At 36.5% G+C, this 20543-nt stretch overlaps 1 protein-coding gene and 1 non-coding gene across 3 annotated transcripts in view; one reads left to right on the top strand and one right to left on the bottom strand.

Moving 5' to 3' along the window:
• Window positions 1-5415: 5415 nt before the first annotated feature.
• Window positions 5416-20543, bottom strand: part of CASP8AP2 (caspase 8 associated protein 2) — a 33318-nt gene continuing 18190 nt past the window's right edge. Inside the window, exons 4-11 of one of the 2 annotated variants that reach the window (XM_040238797.1) lie at window positions 19101-19201; window positions 18471-18545; window positions 17502-17617; window positions 13565-15765; window positions 9892-13021; window positions 8739-8838; window positions 7988-8074; window positions 5416-6084 (exon numbers count right to left, since the gene is read on the bottom strand). In XM_040238797.1, coding sequence (XP_040094731.1) covers window positions 8018-8074; window positions 8739-8838; window positions 9892-13021; window positions 13565-15765; window positions 17502-17617; window positions 18471-18545; window positions 19101-19201 — 5780 coding nt within the window. In that variant the 3' untranslated portion in view covers window positions 5416-6084; window positions 7988-8017. The remainder of the gene's footprint in view (window positions 6085-7987; window positions 8075-8738; window positions 8839-9891; window positions 13022-13564; window positions 15766-17501; window positions 17618-18470; window positions 18546-19100; window positions 19202-20543) is intronic. The other variant, XM_040238798.1, reaches the window with a different exon arrangement.
• On the top strand, window positions 19459-19522 carry LOC120863148. The gene has a single exon (XR_005720945.1). It is a non-coding gene; the product is annotated as a U7 small nuclear RNA (small nuclear RNA).

The following is a 20543-nucleotide window of genomic DNA, read 5'->3' on the forward strand; positions in this document are numbered from 1 at the left end:
CATATCTACCACTTGCAAATAAAAATTAGATTATAAAATTTTGGACTATTGCCTCATTAACTGAAACAATAATTTACTAAGCTCTATCCTCTCTTAAAGAGTTTCAGTCCTTTCACATAATTATTCCTTTAATATTGTCTGGCCATTGTTATTAAAAACTAACTCCTTTAGCACTTAAAAAAAAATCTAGAGCTTCTATTTTATATGAAAACCTGAAAGTGAAAAAGCTAACTCATTTTATTACCTATTCTCGATTTAGAAATCCTAAACTATTTAATGTTCTTTTTGCCACTATCTCTTTAAAACATAGAAATTAGTATTTTTAAATAGCAAGAAGAAAACTGGAAATAGGAAATACATTAAACAGAAAAACAATCATGCCTATTAGCATGCAAGAGTTGAGATCCTTTAGACAAATATGTTTCCTCAGGTCTAAGTAATACTCTTGAATTTTCTTTCATTATCAAATAAAATATAAAGAAGCTGGTGCTCCTTTCGTGAATTTTACTTCAAATATTACCTTTGTATCCCCACAGAAATTTCCTGTATTTCTCACAAACAAAAGAGGTACTATATATTTACCACTTACCTTAGGAGTAGATAAAAAATGACTGGGCTCCAAGAACCTTTAAGTTGGACCATGTGTGGCTAATTAGTGGAACTGCTGCTGGTTGTAGATATAAAGGCTCTGACCTGCTGGCTGTGGGGCCCAGTTCAGAATAAGCTCAGTAATTTTGATCAATGGAGTCTAACCTAGTCCTCCCCTGAGGTCAAGGTGTCCTTTGGTGCTTTTAAATTTTCTTGTTTTTTCCTAATTGGCACAGGGCTGGAGCCCCTCCTGGTGTACCATATTTGGAAATGAAAAGTGAAACAAAGGAAAATTTTCCTTTTTCATTTGTGGGTGATTACTGTGATTTGAATTTTGGTGCATTTCTTTCAGTCAATTGATTGCTCTGTGAATCGATGTCACAGATCAATGGGTCATGTCCAATTTCATCAAGAGCCGCCTGGGGCAAGTCTGGCCTCACCAAATGGGAACAAGTAATAATAGAGTGACAATCAAACCCCAAGTGTTCTTGCAAATCATGTCATGCTGAAAGGAGAAATAGCTCAAAAGGAAATTAAACATTTTCAGACGACCAAGAGGGGGCTGTGCCTGTCTGTAGATTATGTGTTCTAGCAATATTCTATTAGGCTCAAACAGGCAGCTCAGGAAAAAATTTATTTTTTCCAGTAGAGAATCTGAAAACCTTAGAAACCCATGTCAAAGTTTTGTAAAGTGTTTTAATTCAGAGAGGTCAAATGATTTGCCTAAGGCAAACAGAGACCAGATCTTCTAACTCCCAGCCCTGCAGAATCTTCCATTCGTCACATCTCAAGTACATAATTTTACTGTCACCTTAGAGGAGTTGATAGCAATGTTGTCACTAGAACACAAGAATGGCTTCAAGTCACAGCTCTGAGGCACACTTCTAAGCTTGGTCTTTTCCATATAATATATAGACAGTACATAAAATCATTCCTAAGTATCATCTGCCTATATATTTAGTTTTAAAGAAAGGATGATTATGAAAGGTAGACAGGTTGAGGTGGGGAGGTTAAATTTCCACTACCCTGGCACACTAGCCTCAAGTACAAACTGACAGAATTAACTAGAGGTGAAATCACACAATGTATTAATATGTGTATTTGCCTAGTATTGGGTATATTGTCCAAGAAAGCCCTTGACATTTACTCCTAAAGTTCACCTGCACAGCAATGGATTTAAAAGCTTAAATGCATTTTACCAGAATCAAAATACTAAATTCATACATTTATAAGGGTATATAAAATAAGTCCTAACATTAGATGCCTGAAGGGAAGGGAACACAATGAGGAAGAGGTGAGATGAATACTTTTACATAGAATTCTCTAAATGTGTTACCTACTCAATAAAATAAATATTCAAGCTAGAAAGAAAAAAAAATAAATGCAACCATACATCTGAATTTTTAAAAAGTCTTCAGCATATGAATCAATCCAATCTTTACTCTTGAAGACTTTGAGCAATGAGGTGAATTATCTTTAAGACAGGCAGAGTGAATAACTCTACAAACCTCACAGAAGTAACTGAAATGTCCTGATGAGGTCAGTAACAGCTGTGGGAAACATAGGAGCACCACTGGGCTGAGCTTCATTAAAATTCGCCCAAGGGTTCAGCAAAAATTAGCATACCAGAGGCTGAGAATTCACTGCCATAGAAGACAAGTTTTTTTTTTTTTTTTCAAAGGTCCTACTTTTACACCAAAAGTTTAGCTGAATCTGTGGAGTCACTAGTAGGCCTAAAACACACTCAGATATGAAACAAGGGAACAGAAAGGTTAGCGAGAATAAACATATCAGGGTAGAGAAAGCGGCACAGGTCCATAGCCTCCACCTTTGTGCTCTCAATGGTCTCCAGTACTCACAATGCCACCTTTTCACACCTGGTGATATAAACTCCCGTGGGCAGAAGCAAGACCCCCCTGAGACTCATGACTTGCTTATTGCAGTGGTTTGGAACCACACCTGCAATATCCCTGAGGTCTGCCTATACACACATAACCAAGGTATCAGGTAATTCACTCAACCCCTAGCTCTTGAAACATTTTCTGCACTTGTTTTTTCTTTTTTTGTGGAGTACTCTCTCCAAAAATGTTTACAATGTGGATCTTTGAGTGATAAATCTTACTAAACTTTCACATGTGAATAACAATATAAATGAACATAAAATTTTAGCTCTAATACTTTAAAAACAGTTTTCTTATAGCAAGCATTGCCCTTCAGAAGAGTAAGGTCAATATGATTCCTATTCTTTGCACAATGATCTACTGTCTAAAAGTCTTTAGATTTTTCTTATTATCTTTAATATTCCTAATTTCAGTATGTGTCTAGATGTGGGGTACTTTTTGCCATTGGGCATCCTATGGCGTCTCAATCTTTAAAATTTTTTCTTCTTCTGACCTTGTGTGTTGCTTGAATGTTAGGACATCTACTTCTGTCCTTCATCCCACTTTTACATTCGTATTTTCTATTTACCTTGTTTTGCTTCCTCTGGACAGCAATCCGACAATCCGAGTTTTCAACTCACTAATTCACGCATCTGTTCAGTTCAGTTGCGTCCGACTCTGCAACCCCATGGACTGCAGCACGCCAGGCTTCCCAGTCCATCACCAACTCCCAGAGTCTGCTCAAACTCATGTCCATCAAGTCGGTGATGCCATTCAACCATCTCATCCTCGGTCATCCCCTTCTCCTCCCACCTTCAATCTTTCCCGGCATCAGGGTCTCTTCAAATGAGTCAGTTCTTCACATCAGGTGGCCCAGAGTATTGGAGTTTCAGCTTCAGCATCAGTCCTTCCAATAAGTATGCAGGACTGATTTCCTTTAGGATCTAGTGATTTGATCTCCTTGTTGTCCAAGGGACTCTCAAGAGTCTTCTCCAACACCACAGTTCAAAAGCATCAATTCTTCGGCACTCTGCTTTCTTTATAGACCAACTCTCACATCCATACATGACTACCGGAAAAACCATAGCTTTGACTAGACAGACCTTTGTTGGCAAAGCAATGTTTCTGCTTTTTAATATGCTGTCTAGGTTTGTCATAGCTTTTCTTCCAAGGAGCAAGCATCTTTTAATTTCATGGCTGCAGTTACCATCTGCAATGATTTTGGAGCCAAAGAAAATAAAGTCTCTCACTGTTTTCACTGTTTCCCATCACGGGACCAGATGCCATTATCTTAGTTTTCTGAATGTTGAGCTTTAAGCCAACTTTTTCACTCTCCTCTCTTTCATCAAGAGGCCCTTTAGTTCTTCTTTGCTTTCTGCCATAAAGGTGGTGTCATCTGAGTATCTGAGGTTACTGATACTTCTCCCAGCAATCTTGATTCCAGCTTGTGCTTCATCCAGCCCAGCATTTCAAATGATGTACTCTGCATACAAGTTAAATAAGCAGGATGACAATATACAGCCTTGATGTACTCCTTTCCTGATTTGGAAGCAGTCTGTTGTTTCATGTCTGGTTCTGCTATCTCTTGACCCGCATACACATTTCTCAGGAGGCAGGTCAGGTGGTCTGGTATTCCCATCTCTTGAAGAATTTTCCAGTTTGTTGTGATCCACATAGCCAAACGCTTTGGCATAGTCAATAAAGCAGAAATGGACGTTTTTCTGGAACTCTCTTGCTTTTCTGATGATCCATCATTGGATGTTGGCAATTTGATCTCTGGTTCCTCTGCCTTTCCTAAATCCAGCTTGAACATCTGGAAGTTCATGGTTCACGTACTGTTGCAACGTGGCTTGGAGAATTTTGAGGATTACTTTGCTAGCATGTGAGATGAGTCCAATTGTGCAGTAGTTTGAACATTCTTTGGCATTGCCTTTCTTTGGGTTTGGAATGAAAACTGACCTTTTCCAGTCCTGTGGCCACTGCTGAGTTTTCCAAATTTGCTGGCATACTGAGTGCAGCTCTTTCAGAGGATCATCTATGAGGATCTGAAACAGCTCAACTGGAATTCCATCACCTCCACTAGCTTTGTTCGTAGTGATGCATCTGTATCCACTCTGTTTTCATTCCCTTTGATCCTTTATTTTAAATATTATATTTTTGATATTTCTACTTGGTTATTTCTTATACCACACTGCCAAAATCTTTTTTTCCTTTTAGTGTTTACTGGCTTTATCTTAGATCTTTATGGTCTTATGTAATCCAGTTTGTTTTCTTGTGATTCAGTGGTATCTCTTAGTTGCTTCTTTACTTTGGCTTGTGAACCCATTTAGCCGGTGGTCAGGGTTCTAAGTGACAGTATGCACTGAAGAAGGGCTAAAGGCCAGCTGAGGGCTTGGCTATGCTGGGGATTGAAAGAAAGGGGAAAGGACAAGCTTTATGGCAGACAGCCCTAGAACTATACAACCACAGTTCATTATTTCAGTTTGTTAGCTACCAAGTAATTGTTCAGATCAGGGCTTCCTTCCCCTGCAGAAACTGGGAGAAATGGCAATTTCCTCAGTAACTTCAGAGCCCCAAGCCTAGATTGTAACCTACCAGTACCACCAGTCTGAAGAGAGAGGGATGGATAAATAATGCATAGTTAGGCAATCCTTACCTGCTATTCCCAGATCTTCACCCAAAAGGAATTTTTGCACTGCCCTGATTTTGTCTGTGAGGACCCCTGGGGCACTGTTCACTGTACCGTACCTGCTGTGACAAAGCAGGCAAAAGCAACTGGTTTGCTCCAATGAATCTACTCCAGCACATTTAGCTAGCCAAGCCCCCACCAAGAACCACTTCAAAATAACCCCAAAGGCCCCTGAGCATTTTATCTTTTTTCCATTTTAATTACTATCTAAACACAATAAAAGAAACATTCTAATACACAATAAAAGAAACATTCTAATCAGAATATAACAGAACTTTACATGGTTTTATTTATACATTACTGGTAATGAAAGCAAACTTTATACAAGAAGTTTTATACAAATAAAAAAATCCTTGGCTAGGCACAGCCATTCATGTGTGTGTATACACCCACACATATAAACACAAAGAAAGTATTTTACATCATTATAATTATACATATTTACAGATACACTATTTAAATTATTTTACAATTTAACAAAATGAGGACAGGCAATTACAAAAGCAAATAAAAATGGATGAAACAAACTAAATAATCGTTAAGTTTAAAATGCTACAAAACTATTTTTAAAAATCTAGAAAAGAAAGTCATTTCTTTGAAATATCAAAACTAAGATTTCAGTACTGTTTCATTGTTGCTTTTACCTTAATAATGAATTGTAACCTGTTTAGAAATAAATTTTGCCTGTGAGGACAAAATAAATATTCTGACCAGTAACAGGTGAGCAAGTTGGACTGATGTCAGGAACAAGTTGACCATGTTGGCCTGAAGTAAAGGGTCAGCAAGTAATAACAAATGCAGATTATTATCTGGTAATCAAATATGTCATAAAACTGCCCTCTCCTGCTCCATTAAAAACATGAAGAATTCCAAGCTTTTGTGTAGTATGCAATATCAATTAAGACTCCAAGAAACTCAGCAACTTATCTGTAATATAAGAAAATGCTAAAGTTATGATTCTGTTTTCTGATATGATCATTTCATAAAGTACTGTTCTTTCAAGTGAGTTCTACTTAGTGTGCGTGTGTGTGTGTGTGTGTGTGTGTGTGAGTCACTCAATCATGTCAGACTCTTTGCAACCCCATGAACTCCAGCCTCTGTGTGTGTGTGTGTGTGTGTGTGACTCAATCATGTCAGACTCTTTGCAACCCCATGAACTCCAGCCTGCCAGAGTTCTACTTAGACAGTGTGTGTGTGTGTGAGAGAGTCACTCAGTCATGTCAGACTCTTTGCAACCCCATGAACTCCAGCCTGCCAGAATCCTGTCCATGGGATTCACTGTTCTTTCAAGTGAGTTCTACTTAGACAATGTGTGTGTGTGTGTCTGTGTGTGTCTGTGTGTGTGTGTCACTCAGTCATATCAGACTCTTTGCAACCCCATGAACTCCAGCCTGCCAGAATCCTCTGTCCATGGGATTCTCCAGGCAAGAATACTGGAGTGGGTTGCCATGCCCTTCTCCAGGGGATCTTCCCAATCCAGGGATTGAACCTGGGTCTCCCTTGTTGCAAGCAGAATCAGGTTGGTAACTTTATCATTACACTCTCCTTTTGACAAGAATTTAATGAGACTATAGTATTTGAAGGAAAAAAAATCAGCAAAGAAACAAACTCGGACTGAAATAACATACTATTTTTGCTATCATGCAAGCAAATAAAATGTCAAGTATCAAATCCATGATAAAATTGTACATTTGCAATGGAATTTGGAAATTTCAAACTAATAAACATCACTTCCAGATACAAGTTAATTCTTTCGTGAATGGACATTATCTTCAAAAAGAGAATGGAAGTCATATTTTATGACAACGTTCAGATAAAACCACAGTTTAATCTCCTAAACGTAGTGAAAAAATTTATTTATAATGAATCTGAAAAATAATCAGGCAATTTTCACATCAAACGATTTTTTTAAGGTTCTTTAGAATAAGTTTTTTCTTCAAATTCCCCATTATTCAATCTTACATTCTGAATTACATATATAGAATTTTAACTTCACATGAACTACTAAATATCTTTTGAAGATTTCATTAACAAACTAGTTCCCCTAAGAGGATACTGAAATTAACAGATTATCTAAAAGATAGTAATTTATACTAAGTTTAGGAACAGATTTTTATAACTCAAAAATATTCAGAACCCTCACAATGAGATCAATGTACAAATATGGTTTTTATTAAGATTTATCTATAAAGTTGCGTGTTTTGGATTCAAATAACTATGACTACAAATCAACTGAAAAATAGTGATTTGTTAAATATCTTTACAATTTTCTTTACAGAAAAATCCAAAATAGTTAGGCAACTGGCCTAGGTCTTAAAGAAAAAAACTGATATGTATTGCCTTAATAAATCTGTACAAGAATGGCTTAAAGAAACCTGTCTGTGTACATTATTAATAATTTAATGTGGTAAATTGTGTCACCTCTTCAGATGACAATGGATTTCATGTTTTTAAATGTATGTTTTGTATTTAAAGTATTTTAGCACTCCATTAAAAATAAGAAAAATGTTAAATTACAGTGACTGCACAGACTTCACTGGCTATGAAATACACTGCTATTCAAGAATGTTTTCTTTTCTTTATCTATAAAAATTTGTAATCAATCATCAGATGGATTTGCCCCCGCCTTAGACTCATGAGCATACAGAGGTGGAGGAGAGAGGCTATCCACTGAGCATGTCCCACCTTCTAAGATAGGTGACTACGAAGACTTCATGAGCAATCATCCTCCAACCTGTGTCTGAAGCATGAGCTCAACTGGATGGCTCTCACCCACCACTTACATCTTCAACAGGCCATTAACCGAACAGGTACAGTGTCAAACACTTACTTTACTAGCCTCCTGCAGTGTAACCATTAACTACCTGCATTTGGACTTTTCAAAGAGCTTCATTAGCTGCTGGAATCTTTCTGAGACCTGAAAAATTTTAAATGGGGGTTAACTGTAAATATTGCAATAATATATTTTTGTATCTTTGATGAATATTTTTATAAAACATCTAAAATAACTAAATTTTTTAAAAAATAAAAAAAATAAAAGCCTTCTGATTTGTGAAAAAAAAAAAAAAAGAAAACATTTAAAGACAGAGAAAGCTACCCTTAATAATAATGGTAAAGTAATGCTTTGAAAAACAAAATATCTTCATAATAAAGGTAACTGCTATTTAACTTTTCAATATTAAACTTTCTTAAGCAAGAAAGTATCATTACAAAATTGCATGAGATCAAATAAGTAAACGGTAAAATGACAGAAAAAAGAATTAGGATTGTTTTAAATTTCTTCCACAATCACCAAGCTTTTAACAGTTCTACATGAAGAACATGAAGAACCATACTTTTTTTGGCCCCACTGTGCAGCTTGCAGGACCTTGGCTCCCCAACCAGGGACTGAATCCACACTCTTGGTAATGAAAGTATGGAGTCTTATTTACTGGATGACCAGGGAATTCTCCAAAGAGTAATACTTTTAAAGATATTAGCTAATAAATATCTATTTATTTTAAACACATTAAAAAGAAAATCTAAGTATTTAGAATAGTACCATCTGTGAAACAATAGAGACATAAAATTTGGGTAGTTACCTGATATGGATTTTTATTCAACTTAGCAGCTAAATGAGTAAATGTTTTCAATGATGGCCCTTTTTTCTGACATTCCAATAAAATTTCCCGGTCATCATTTCTGAAGGGAAAAAATGTTATTTAGTTTTTGTAGAACAAAAAGGTAAAAAAAGTTCACTTTCTTAATATCTACTAATAAGAACTGGCATTTTTGTTAAAACTCATCAAAAAAGGAAAATGTATATACTTAAATAATGGTCAGTGGTTATTTGAGAGATAAGATTATGGACGATTTTAATCTTTGAGTTCATACATATTTTCCAAATTTTCTAAAACAAATACACTAATGTATTTTCTAATGACAAAAATGAAAGCTTTTCTTAAAATTCTACCTGTAGTGTGTAAATAGTACTAAAGTTAGGGCCCAAACGTGATCACAGACTCAACAGGTGAGAAGAACCAAAAAGTAATATAGTATTCAGATCTTCTGATCCCTAGAGCTCTGCTTTTTCTACATGGTCTGAACCAATGTTTGTTACTACAATCTCTGAGATTTTACCATCTACCGGTTACCTGAAATGAAAGCATGGAGGACTGAGGTATTAAAACTGATCCCAATTTCAAGAAAATTCAGTATCATTATATACTCTGGCCAGTCTGGAGATCATGTTCCTCTAGCTTAATGGTTCACAACTGTGGTTGCCTTTACATATGAAATGCGGTCTTTACATCTGCATTTTTTTAAAGTTCATATTAAAATACAACAAAATTTATAAAACTTTTTTTTGAAACTTCTAATTTCAGGGGAAAACTCAAATTACAAACACGCACACTTTTTGTCCTATTCACCACCTGTCATTCCTCCTTTCTAAAGAGAATTTGTGTATACTAGGTCTCTTACGAGTGAAAGATTTTTTTTTTTTCATTGAAAAAGTGAGGTAAACATAGCGAAAAGTTCTGTCCATCATGCCAGTACACATCCCTGGTCAACAACCACTGCTCTAGACTGTTCTACAGTACAGCTGGGCTGTATCCTAGAGTTTATTTTCTACCAACCTTGGCCACGTTTGAAGTGATCTCTTTCCCTATTTTAAGTTGGGATAAAACTATGACATGATAGATTTCTGGTGTCTCAAAATTTCCTGGTGATTTAATAGTCTCTTAAGATTCTTACCTTGTCCACGAAACTATAATTTCTCCCTTCTTTTTAATAACGTTCTTTGCAGAAAGGCTTATAAAAGAAGTGGCAGACGCTGCTGATGTATCCTTAGTCTCTGGGCTTTCCTTTAATGATGAGGGGTCTTTAGTCACTGAAGGGGCCTTTTTCTTACTGGCTTTCCTTCGATGAGCATTAACATTCTCACCAGAGTCTTGGGTAATTTTTTTGGTCTTTTCTCTACTGGTTAAGTCTATTTCCTTTCTCTGTTTTTTCTGAAAAGAAGGATTTAGATCAGAAAGATTTCTTCTCTTTTTGTGAGGGTTATCCAACATCCCAAGCAACTCTGAACTGTTGGAATTTAATGCTGACTCTGAGTTTAAATCATCCTTTTTCACTTCACCCAAACTGGAAGCTTCCGAGGTTAGATCGATACAGGCCTCCTCAATGACGCATTCCAGAGGCCTGCTCGCCACCTGCACATTTTCTTCCTTCGAGTTATCTTCATCGACACATATCACTGGACACCCGAAGTCTTCAACAACTCCAGCAGGATGGTTACCTTCATTTTTACTGTCACTTGAAACATCTTGTGTCAAATCAATAAAAGTATCAACAGTTTCAGGCTGCATATTGTCTAATACTGGAGCATTTTGATCCATACTACTTCCAGAACACCCCAACTGATCAATATTTAAAACTGTTACTTCTACAAATTCCCCCAACTTTTTGGTTTCGGTGACTGGATCTTTTGTGAGGTCTATACATGTGCTTGGAAGATGATCCTCAACAGAATGTGGTATTTCTTCCACTGGAGGCAATTCTTCAATGCCTTCAGGCACTTTTGGTTCCCATACTTGATGCAACTTGAAACATTCTTCAGCCTCTTCAGTACTTTGACTCACTTTACCTGAAGCATCTTTAAGAAATTCATATATGTCAGGAACTTCTGTTTGTATCACACAGTCTTGTTCCTCATGAACTAATCTACCATCAACATTCTTACTGGAATTTTTCAGTTCCTCCACAGATTTAAAAACTCTGTTCTGACATGAAACATATTCTTCCTTCACTGCTTCATCAGCTTCCTTTTCCACTCTCGGCAGATATTCATCAGCCACTGTATTCTGTACAAGAGTAGGGGAGGTAGATGGTGCTGCACGCCGAATTTTCACAATGAAGTGATCATTGGACTTTTCCATTATGACAGCGTGCATGGGGAGGTTAGGGTGGTACTGAAAGCCTGGAGCAACCGGCCGGCTTGTCCATGATGAAGAACAACTTGATTTACTGCTTGAATTATCAGACTCCAGGGCTAAATGAATATCCTGTTCAGATGCGTCCTCTTCCTCCAGTAAGGCATCCTCACTAAAATGGGCACTAATAACTTCTTCAGGTGTTGAATTAGACAAAGCTTCTGGCTTTAAAAAACTGAGATGGCCATCTGACTTCAGAGGCGATGGTACTGTTAAAGAGACGGCTAGATCTTCAAGAAGTATGGAAGAAATGCAGGGCTTGCTCTTTTCTGAACCACATACATTATCTTTACTTAAAGCTATGTTAGTGGACACTTCGAACATACAATTTTCATCCAACACATCCGGATGAACTGGCAATGAAAGCCCTGAAGACAGAGATGGACCTTTCTCAGATGACAGTAAGGACCAGTTGTCATCACTAATTATCTTAGGGCAGGGAGAAATCACCCCTGAAACGAGCTCTTCAGTTGTACAAGCTGGTATAGATTCACATTTGAGACTCTCTAGCAGCTGTTTCTCTGGTGTCTTTAACTCCCACTCACTTTTTTCATTACAGTTAACATTGTTGTCCAGAAGATCAGAACCTTGCAACAAACTTTTAAATATTTCTCCCATCTGTGCATCACTCACTAAATTAAATGTAAGGCTAGACGCCTGCTGTTCAGTAAGAATCTCGAAACTGCGTTCTGGCTTCAAAGGAGCGAGCTGGGATGTCTGGGCATCCTCTGTGGTGCTACCTTCAATTTTTCCTGGCTTTGGGGTGCTCAGGCAGTTTGGTTCCAAGGAATGCTCTTCAGATTGAGGATTCTTCATATTATCAAAGCAAGTGTTAGCAGTCTTTTTAATGTCATGCTTTACTGTGTTAATATTGGCATTCTTTTGCTCTTGATGTTTTTCCTCAGATTTTTTACAACCTACTGAAGACTTAGAAGAACCGTAATCTTCTGATTTGGGGGATTTCTCTTTCAACATTTCTTTGCCCAAGTTGTTTATATTCCCCTTCTGACAGTGTGAAGATCGTGCTTTCTCTTTACTTTTCTTTTCAAGCTTTCCTTCGTCACTATCACTGCCAACATTTATGGAGTCACAAAACTTTACAAAGATTTTCTTAAGTTTTGCAAACAAATAATCGAGCTGTTCATCTACAAATTTCCACAATTTTTTTTTCATATCTGGCAGCTGCTGTTCAAATAAACGATCCACGATGCCATTCTTTTTAACTTGCTTGAGTTTGGATTCTATAACATCACAGAGGTTCTTCTGTAAAGTAGTCACTGACTTAGATATTTTGGACAAGTCCAGGTATTTAATTAGTGATGTAAAACTCAAAATTGCTGACTCAATAATTCTATGAAATTGTATTAATGAAAATTTTACCTTGAATTTCATATAATTTTTCCTTACATGTTTTCTTATCATTCGTAACATATGCATAATCTCTCGGACAGAAGAGGGCGTGACTATGATTGGAACTATTTTTTCCAGGCTGGAAGTACTCATTGACCTCTCTTTCTTCTCTGTTTTTGAAGATCTGCTAGACTCACTTCGTCTTCTATTCCATCTGCTTTTGGTCTGATGCATTTTCATAGAGGATATCTTCCTATTGTCTTTATCCAAGCGCACAGAGCTTTTCCTACTCTCTGGGCTAGTTTTTGCATTCTGTACTTCTGTAGAAGCTCTTGGTTTGGCACTTTTGTCAAAACTTCTTTGTGGTTCAGGTTTTTCATTGTCACTTATAATTTCTCCTTCTTCTAATTCATCTAAAGATGAATTCTTGTGTGAGTCTGCTTCTGCAAATTTGTCAGATTTACATATTGGCTTTTGATTTTCCTTGTTGAGATCAGACTGACTCATGGAGGTAGAATGAGCTGAATTTGGTAGAAACACATCTGTGAAAGAGAAAAGCATGGTATTGCCACACGACCAATGAGTGTTTGTCGTTTAACATTTCCACGTTAAATATAACAAAAAATTAAATGTTGAGGCAATTTATTATTTAATAGCTTTTTTTAAAAAAAAGCAGAATGTTAACATCTAACACTTATCATATGATTCATCTTTACTGGTCTGAGAAGGTGACTGATAATAATGATAGTGCACAGTTTGATCATTTGGGTAACCAGCGAAACCAACTGTTCGTTTCTTGATGTTAGCAGCATCACCTACTCTATGCCATTTGATGATGGTTTTTAAACAAGAAGAAAGTATCTGAAAACAGGCAAAGAATATTTGAAACAATCTGTCCCACCATTCTCTTTTTTGTATAAATAAGCATTACCTAAATCTAGGCTTAAGGCTCAATGTACATTACTGTTAACAACAGAGGTCTAAACGCTAGTTATGTTATCAAATAAAGAGCATTAATTCATCTTGCTGGTGTATTTTACATTCTCACATAAAGATAAACTATAGAAGATAATATAAAGTATTACCTTTATGACTATTATTATATAATGGAACTTGAGATGCACTTTCTAGTCTAAGAACTTTTGCTACAGGTCTCACTGGACTATTCAGAGGACTGATGGCTTCTGGAATAGGTCTCAGCTGATTAAAGTCAATGCTCAGAACTGAGTTCTCATCATCATGATATACTGAGTTTGTTTCACCAACTTCCATTGTGTCATCCATTAACTCAGTCTGCTGAAGTGAAGATTCTGGAGTCTCTTTAGGTAAGCAAGGATCCAAATGACAAGACTTATTCTCAACTAGTGGTGGGTCTACAAGACAAGGCTCAAGATTTGGTGTACCACCTTCTGAAAGGACCGTTGGCAGAATGCCAGTTTCTTCAGTTGAAGGCTGCAAAATGCTTTCACTGGATTTGGTCACATTTGTTGAAAAAGCCTCCTTCATTTCTGAAGAATTTAAGTCATTGTTTCTTTTGCTATCCAATTCCAAGCCAACGTTCTGAGAAACACTTGTCTGTGCTGTGTCTATTTTCACAGGAACTGCTGTCCTGGCACCATTAACAGTCTGTTCCATTTCTGTGGATGAAGACAATGAAGATTCTGATGGTTCCATTTCCACAGGTGCTGAGAAGGAAGTCTCTGTGCCACATATGGGTGTGTCACAAGGCACAGTATTCTCCACAGATGCAACAGACAAACTATTTTCTTCTACTTTCTGTTCTGAAATACTGGTCCTGGGTTGAGATGCTGCTGTAAGAGCATCCTTTGGTTCCAATAACTCAGATTTGGTTTCCTCTGTGATATGTTCACTGACAGAGGGAACACACGTCACAATCTTAGCCTGCACCAATGACTCAGAATCACATATGTCACAGGATTGGGGAGTATCAGTTATTGTATGCTGATTATCCTGAGAAACAGGCTGCTTTTTAGCAGGAGAAAGAGTTAAGTTCAATTTTTCCATAAAGCTCAACTTTAAGTCTTTGTTTTGTGGTTCGTTTGCGGCACTCTCAGCTCTCACTGCTGGCTCCTTATTATTTGCTCCTACAGAAACATCATTGTTAGAGACTTCCCCTTTATCATTTTTTGGCTCATTCTGTCTCTTTAAGTCTGCGGTGGTTTTCTTAGTTTCTTTGTTAGTCTTCTGCAAATGTCCCGGAGGTACTCTTTCTTCATTTCTGATATGCTTATTTTCTTCTTTGTTCTCTCGTTCCCTTTTCCTCTTTTCTTCAGTTCTGTGCCTTTCTGCTCTGAAAGGTGCATTTTCCCGTTGGTGCACAGCATCAACTTCCGTGGAATCAATGTGTTTGTGAGTTCTACTGGCTAAAAGAGAAGACGGACACCTTCCTTCTTGAAAACTATGATTACTTACAGCCCTGTTTCTTTTACAATCTTCCCAGCCTCTTCTCTCCTCTAGATGGTATTTATTTGAATTGTGTGAAGACTTTGCTGGTTCATTTTTGGAATGAGGAAGCACCACTCGTTCAGATCTTCTCCAATGATCCTGGCCTTTTACTACTGATTTCGACTTCTGATCAACTTTTCTTTCTTCTTTGTCTTGTGATTTAAGATCTTTTCTATTTACATTTTGTGATCTTTCACTTTGTCTTTCGAGTTTTTTGTCACTTTGAGATTCTAGTCGAGTGTGTAACTTGTCTCTAGAGCTTTCTTTCTCCCAAGAAGAGCTGATGCGTTCATTTTTATAATCTATATCTGTGTTACTTTTCAACTTTGCAGTTTTGCTTTCAGCCTTTGGTTCACCTTTACCATATTTCTCAGGATGTCCTTGTAGCCTTTGACTGGCCTCTGTGTTCCTCGGTTCACCATCACCATAGCTAGTGCTCAAGTCTTTTCGTATTCTGTCAGTCCCCCGGTTGTACTGGCTATGTCGACTATCTTTCCTTCCTCTTCTATGATCCTCATTTGAACTACTCTCACCAACCTGATAATGGAAACGTGACCAAATGCCATTGGTGGAGTGTTTTTCAACAGATGTAGGCAAATGCAAAGTGCTCTTTTTTTCACAGTGTGATTTTCCTTCCTTTTCATGGTTTGGCAGTGAAGTGCTATAATGTACATCTTTAGAAACATCACTTTTCACTCTGTGATCAGTCTTTGAAGAGTCATCCAAATGGGGAGATCTGGATTTAAGATCTTTTGTTTTAACTAGATCTGATGTCCTTGAAGTTTTATGATTATTCCGAAAATGTGGAAACTCCGACAGTCTATTGAGAAATAGAAATTAACACCAAAAACAAGGTTAATTCCTTTTTAATAATCCAAGGTTTAATCACATGTGATACACTTTAAAATTGGGGCCCCATATACTGGCAAAACTAATTTTACTTTGTAAAAAAGAAAAAGTAGTAAGAATTTACCAGTTTCCAATGTAATGGACAAGTTTTTAAAATAAGGAACTCTCTTTCATTTGCTTTGCTCAAATAAAGCCTGAAGGACCTCTCAGTTCTCTCCCAGCACTTGCCAATGTCGTTCAGATTTCCTTCGCTACAGGAGAAAGAAAAGAAGGGGGGGAGGGAAGAGTGGCAGGAAAAAAGAGGAAAAGAGGTGGGATGGGGTAGTTCTGTGATAGATGACCTAAATTGTCCTTTACAAAGTATCCTGTGGCTTTAGCATTAAGAAGTGAGAAACCAGAGGCTAGACGGAGCAAGAGGTGATAAACAGTTTTGAGCACAAAGACCACTGCCAGTTTAGCTGAGAGGTGATGGGTAGCAGTGACAGAAATGGGACAGAAATGAAATGAGTTGAGAGAACATAGACATAAAAATCAACAGGACATGGTAATGGATTTGGATCTGAAGGATGACAAAGAGCTAAGTGTCATTGATGACTCCAAGGCAGGGTGCCTGCAAGTCCCATTTTGCCAGGTAATAGCAGTGTAATTACTAACAGCACTTCCTTCTACTCTCAAAAGTATCCTGGTTTAGGCAATAAATTAAATGGTCATTCTATCCTTCAGTCTCTCTAGCTTGCACCAGCTGAATAAATGTTGGGGAATCCACTGACCAAGGAACAATGGAATGGGTTCAATCTTAAATTCAGTTTTGGATGAGGTAACTTTGAAACTTTTGTACAGATGTAGAGTAGTTATCTACTTATAAATGGAACTGACTAGTACAAGTAAGATTACATTAAAAGAAAATACTGAAAGAGAAAGGCAAGTAAAGACATAGCTTTGAAGAAAGCCAACTTCACTAAAAAATAAGTCTCAAGTTAGGAAGAAAACTAAGGGTCATGAAAGCCAAAGGGAGAAACCATTTCAAGAAAAAAGGGTCAACTATGTCAAATTGTGTGTAAAGACAAGTTAAAATGAGAAGTCAAAACTATATGATGAATTTAGCGGTAGTCACAGGAGGAAGAGGTCAGAGTGGACTGGGTTCAAGAGTGAGGAGAAATGGAAGGTGGAGAAACAGAGATAGCAAATTTCGATAACTGTTTTGGAGGTTTGGACTATCAAGGGGAGAAGAGATGAATTTCTCTGAAGCCGAATACTGCTCCAACCAAAAAAAAAAGTGAGAGAGGGAGAGAGAGAAATTAAGTAGAAAATCTATTTCAGAGGAAAAAGAATATATAATTGAGAGATATTTTAAGAGTTGTCTATGATAGAATGTATGACACAAACATCCTCCTTGTATTTTAGTAATTTGGTGAGCCCCATCTGGAACCCATGACATACACCATCATCTTCTCAGGATCAAAGAATATCAGAACAAGATCCCAGTATATTACAAAACTGGATACATTCAGAGAGGTATGTGGCAATATCTATTACTAATCATACAGAAATCATTATGACAATATACTATTAGAATATTAGCTCCTCTCAGTGAAACCTTAAAAATTTAACAAAATGCATGATTTTCATTATCTTTTCAAAGTTAAAAATATTCCGCATATCAATATTCATGTAATTTACAAACATATCCACATCCCTCAATCATACCTTTGGTGAAGATTATTTATTTCTTCATCCTTGCGGTTTATTTCCACTCTGGCAGTTTTGATAAGTGCTGAGATATTTTTCTTAAGAGACTGGTTTTCATTTTTTAAACTAAAATTCTAAACACCATAAAATATATTTAGTAAAGTATGTATCTATGGAATAAACCACTACTTATAATAGCTATTGATTACTGAATGCTAACTACATGCTAGGCATGACTTATTTTATCTTATGAAATTCTCATAATAGTCATAGGAGGAATAGAGTGATGCTCATTATACAAATAGGGAGTTCGAGATTCAGAGAAGAAACTGGCACCAAAGAAAGGCTATTTAAAATGAAACAATTTAAAAGAGGGTTCAAAATGAAAAACCAATAAATAAACAGAAAAAAAGTTCTGCCTGGGTCATTATTTTGGAAACGATAAAATTTGTGTTATATTTAATAACTAGAAGTTTAAGTTGAAATAATATACTAATTCTTAGGTGAACAAAGAATAATTGAGGACTGACTGGCTCTCTGGGAGAAAGGGAAAAGAAACAACTTTACCAAAAAATAAAAATCAGAACAGAATATTCCTGATTCTGCAGCATGATAACAAAAAAAGTTTGTGAGGCAAAAACTGTGAGGGCACCACCATTTTCCCCTATCAGTCATTCTAAATCTTGGCTCCTCAAGCCATTCTTTTAAACCACGTGATACAATCAAAATTTTCTATTCTTTAACTATTAACTAGTCTAGCAACAGTTATTTAATCATTGGACAATATCATTGAACAAATCAAGCAGTTTCACTGACATAGGAAATAATGCATATTTGGCCAGATTTGCTATTTCACATAATACTTTGAAAAAAAGTTTCCTTATAATCTGTCAACTCTTTAGCATTTTAATTTCTAACAAAGAATGTTACCAAATTTTTATTTTAAAGGCTAATAAGGCAAAAATAAAATATTCATTATAATTCTACCTGTGTCTGTATTTCTTTAAACTTTTTCATCAGCTCTTTCATTTGCAGCTGACATTTTCCATATTCTGCCTGCAACTGTAAGATACAAAAAGATCAAGCATCACTTTAAATTATTTTCTTAACTTAAATGACATTTCAAAATATTTAAAATTTTGCAAATCAACTCACAAAATAGAGTAAATGAGGTCTATTTCTATTAACAGGCATTTAGTTAGATTACTGGTTTTTAAGTTGGGCCTGAATAATATTATTTTCTTTAGTTTAACATTCAGTTTCCAAACTTTAAATTCAAATAAGGTAGAAAGAAATCTGCCTGCATGAAGTCTTGGGACAATTTATAATTTAGTACAAACCATGAAAAGACAAAATGTTTTATCACAGTGATTTACCTGTTGAGATTTTGTATAGACACTTAAATTTAATCAAGCAAAATTATAACTACATTTAGGCAAACATTCAGAAGACACTCTTTTAAAGCAGATCTGAAGGCAGAAACTGATGTAAATGTTCTTTTAGTCTAAGAGCTACTTCTCAAACACAGAATGCCTATCCAGAAGTTAGCCGATGCCTGCATTTCAGGAGATATCAAGGCACAAAATAACCATCGTTCATAATTCTGGTAATCCATACGTCATTATATGTTGCCTCCTTTGCAGTTCCTTCTTCAGTCAGGATTTCTTCATATAAATCCAAACAATTCCTGGATGGTACAGAGGATTTGGAAGCAGTGTCTAAAACAAACAAGAAACTCTTCCATTAAAATAACTATTTCCAAATTCGATAAAATCCTATCAAAACTCCAATGGCATTTTTCTAAGAAATGGGAAAACAATCCTAAAATATGTATGGAACCACAAGACTGCAAATAACCATAGCAATCTTGAGAAAGAAGATGAAGGGAGGAGGCATCACACTTCCTGATTTTAAGCTATAATACAACACTGTAGTAATCAAAAGTGTATTTTTATAGGAATGAGAACAAACACATAAGTGCTACAGCTCTTTTACAATTTGTCTAGCAAGGTTTCCGGTCCACACCAGAAAATACCTCCATGGAGGGAAAAAAAAGATAGAGATCAGTGGAACGGAACAGAAAGCCCAGAAATAAACACAGGCATGTTCAGTCACAGGCGGCTCATGTGGTAAAGAATCTGCCTGCAACGCAGGAGACCTGGGTTTGATCCCGCGTCAGGAAGATCCACTGGAGAAGAACATGGCAACCCACTCCAGTATTCTTGCCTGGAGAATCCCACGGACAGAAGAGCCTGGCAGACCATAGTCCGTACGGTCGCAAAGAATTAGACACAACTGAAGTGACTTCGCAGGCAGGCATACGTATATGGTCCCAACTTATGACAAAGGAGCCAAGAATATATAATAGGGAAAGGATAGTCCCTTAAATAGGTGGTATTAGGAAAACTGGACAGCCACAAGCAAAAGAAAGAAAGTAGACCCTTATATTTATATAGCACACACAGAAATCGAATTAAAAACCTGAATTTAAAATCTGCAACCATACTTAATATCTTGTAATAACCTATAATGGAAAAGAATACAAAAAAAGAATATGTCTCTATCTATATAACTGAATCACATTACTGTATACCTGAAACTAACAAAACAATGTAAGTCAACTGTATTTCAATAAAGGGAAATGCCTGGCAGTCCACAGGTTAAGACTACATGCTTTCAATGCAGGGGGCAGGGTTTCCATTCCTGACAGGAGAATTAAAATCCCATGAGCCCAGCAGAGGGGCCAAAAAAAAAAAAAAATTTTTTTTTTTTTTTTTTTAATTAAAAACTGAAACGTATGGAAACAGAGACTAAAAATGATGGTTACCAAGGGCCAGGGGTGGGGAAAAGAGATATTGATCAAACTTTTTCAGGTTTGTGGACAAGCACAAACTATCATCCAGCTATAACATTAATAAGTTGTGGGGATATAATGTATAGCATAGTGATTATAGTTAATAACACTATTTTATATAATCGAAAATTGCTGAGAGTAATCTTAAAGAGATGGTAATCACGTGATGCTATACAGGTGTTAAGCTAATGCTATGGTGGTAATTA

The sequence above is a fragment of the Oryx dammah genome, unplaced genomic scaffold (assembly GCF_014754425.2).
Source record: "Oryx dammah isolate SB20612 unplaced genomic scaffold, SCBI_Odam_1.1 HiC_scaffold_4, whole genome shotgun sequence".
In the NCBI taxonomy this organism is placed as follows: domain Eukaryota; kingdom Metazoa; phylum Chordata; class Mammalia; order Artiodactyla; family Bovidae; genus Oryx; species Oryx dammah.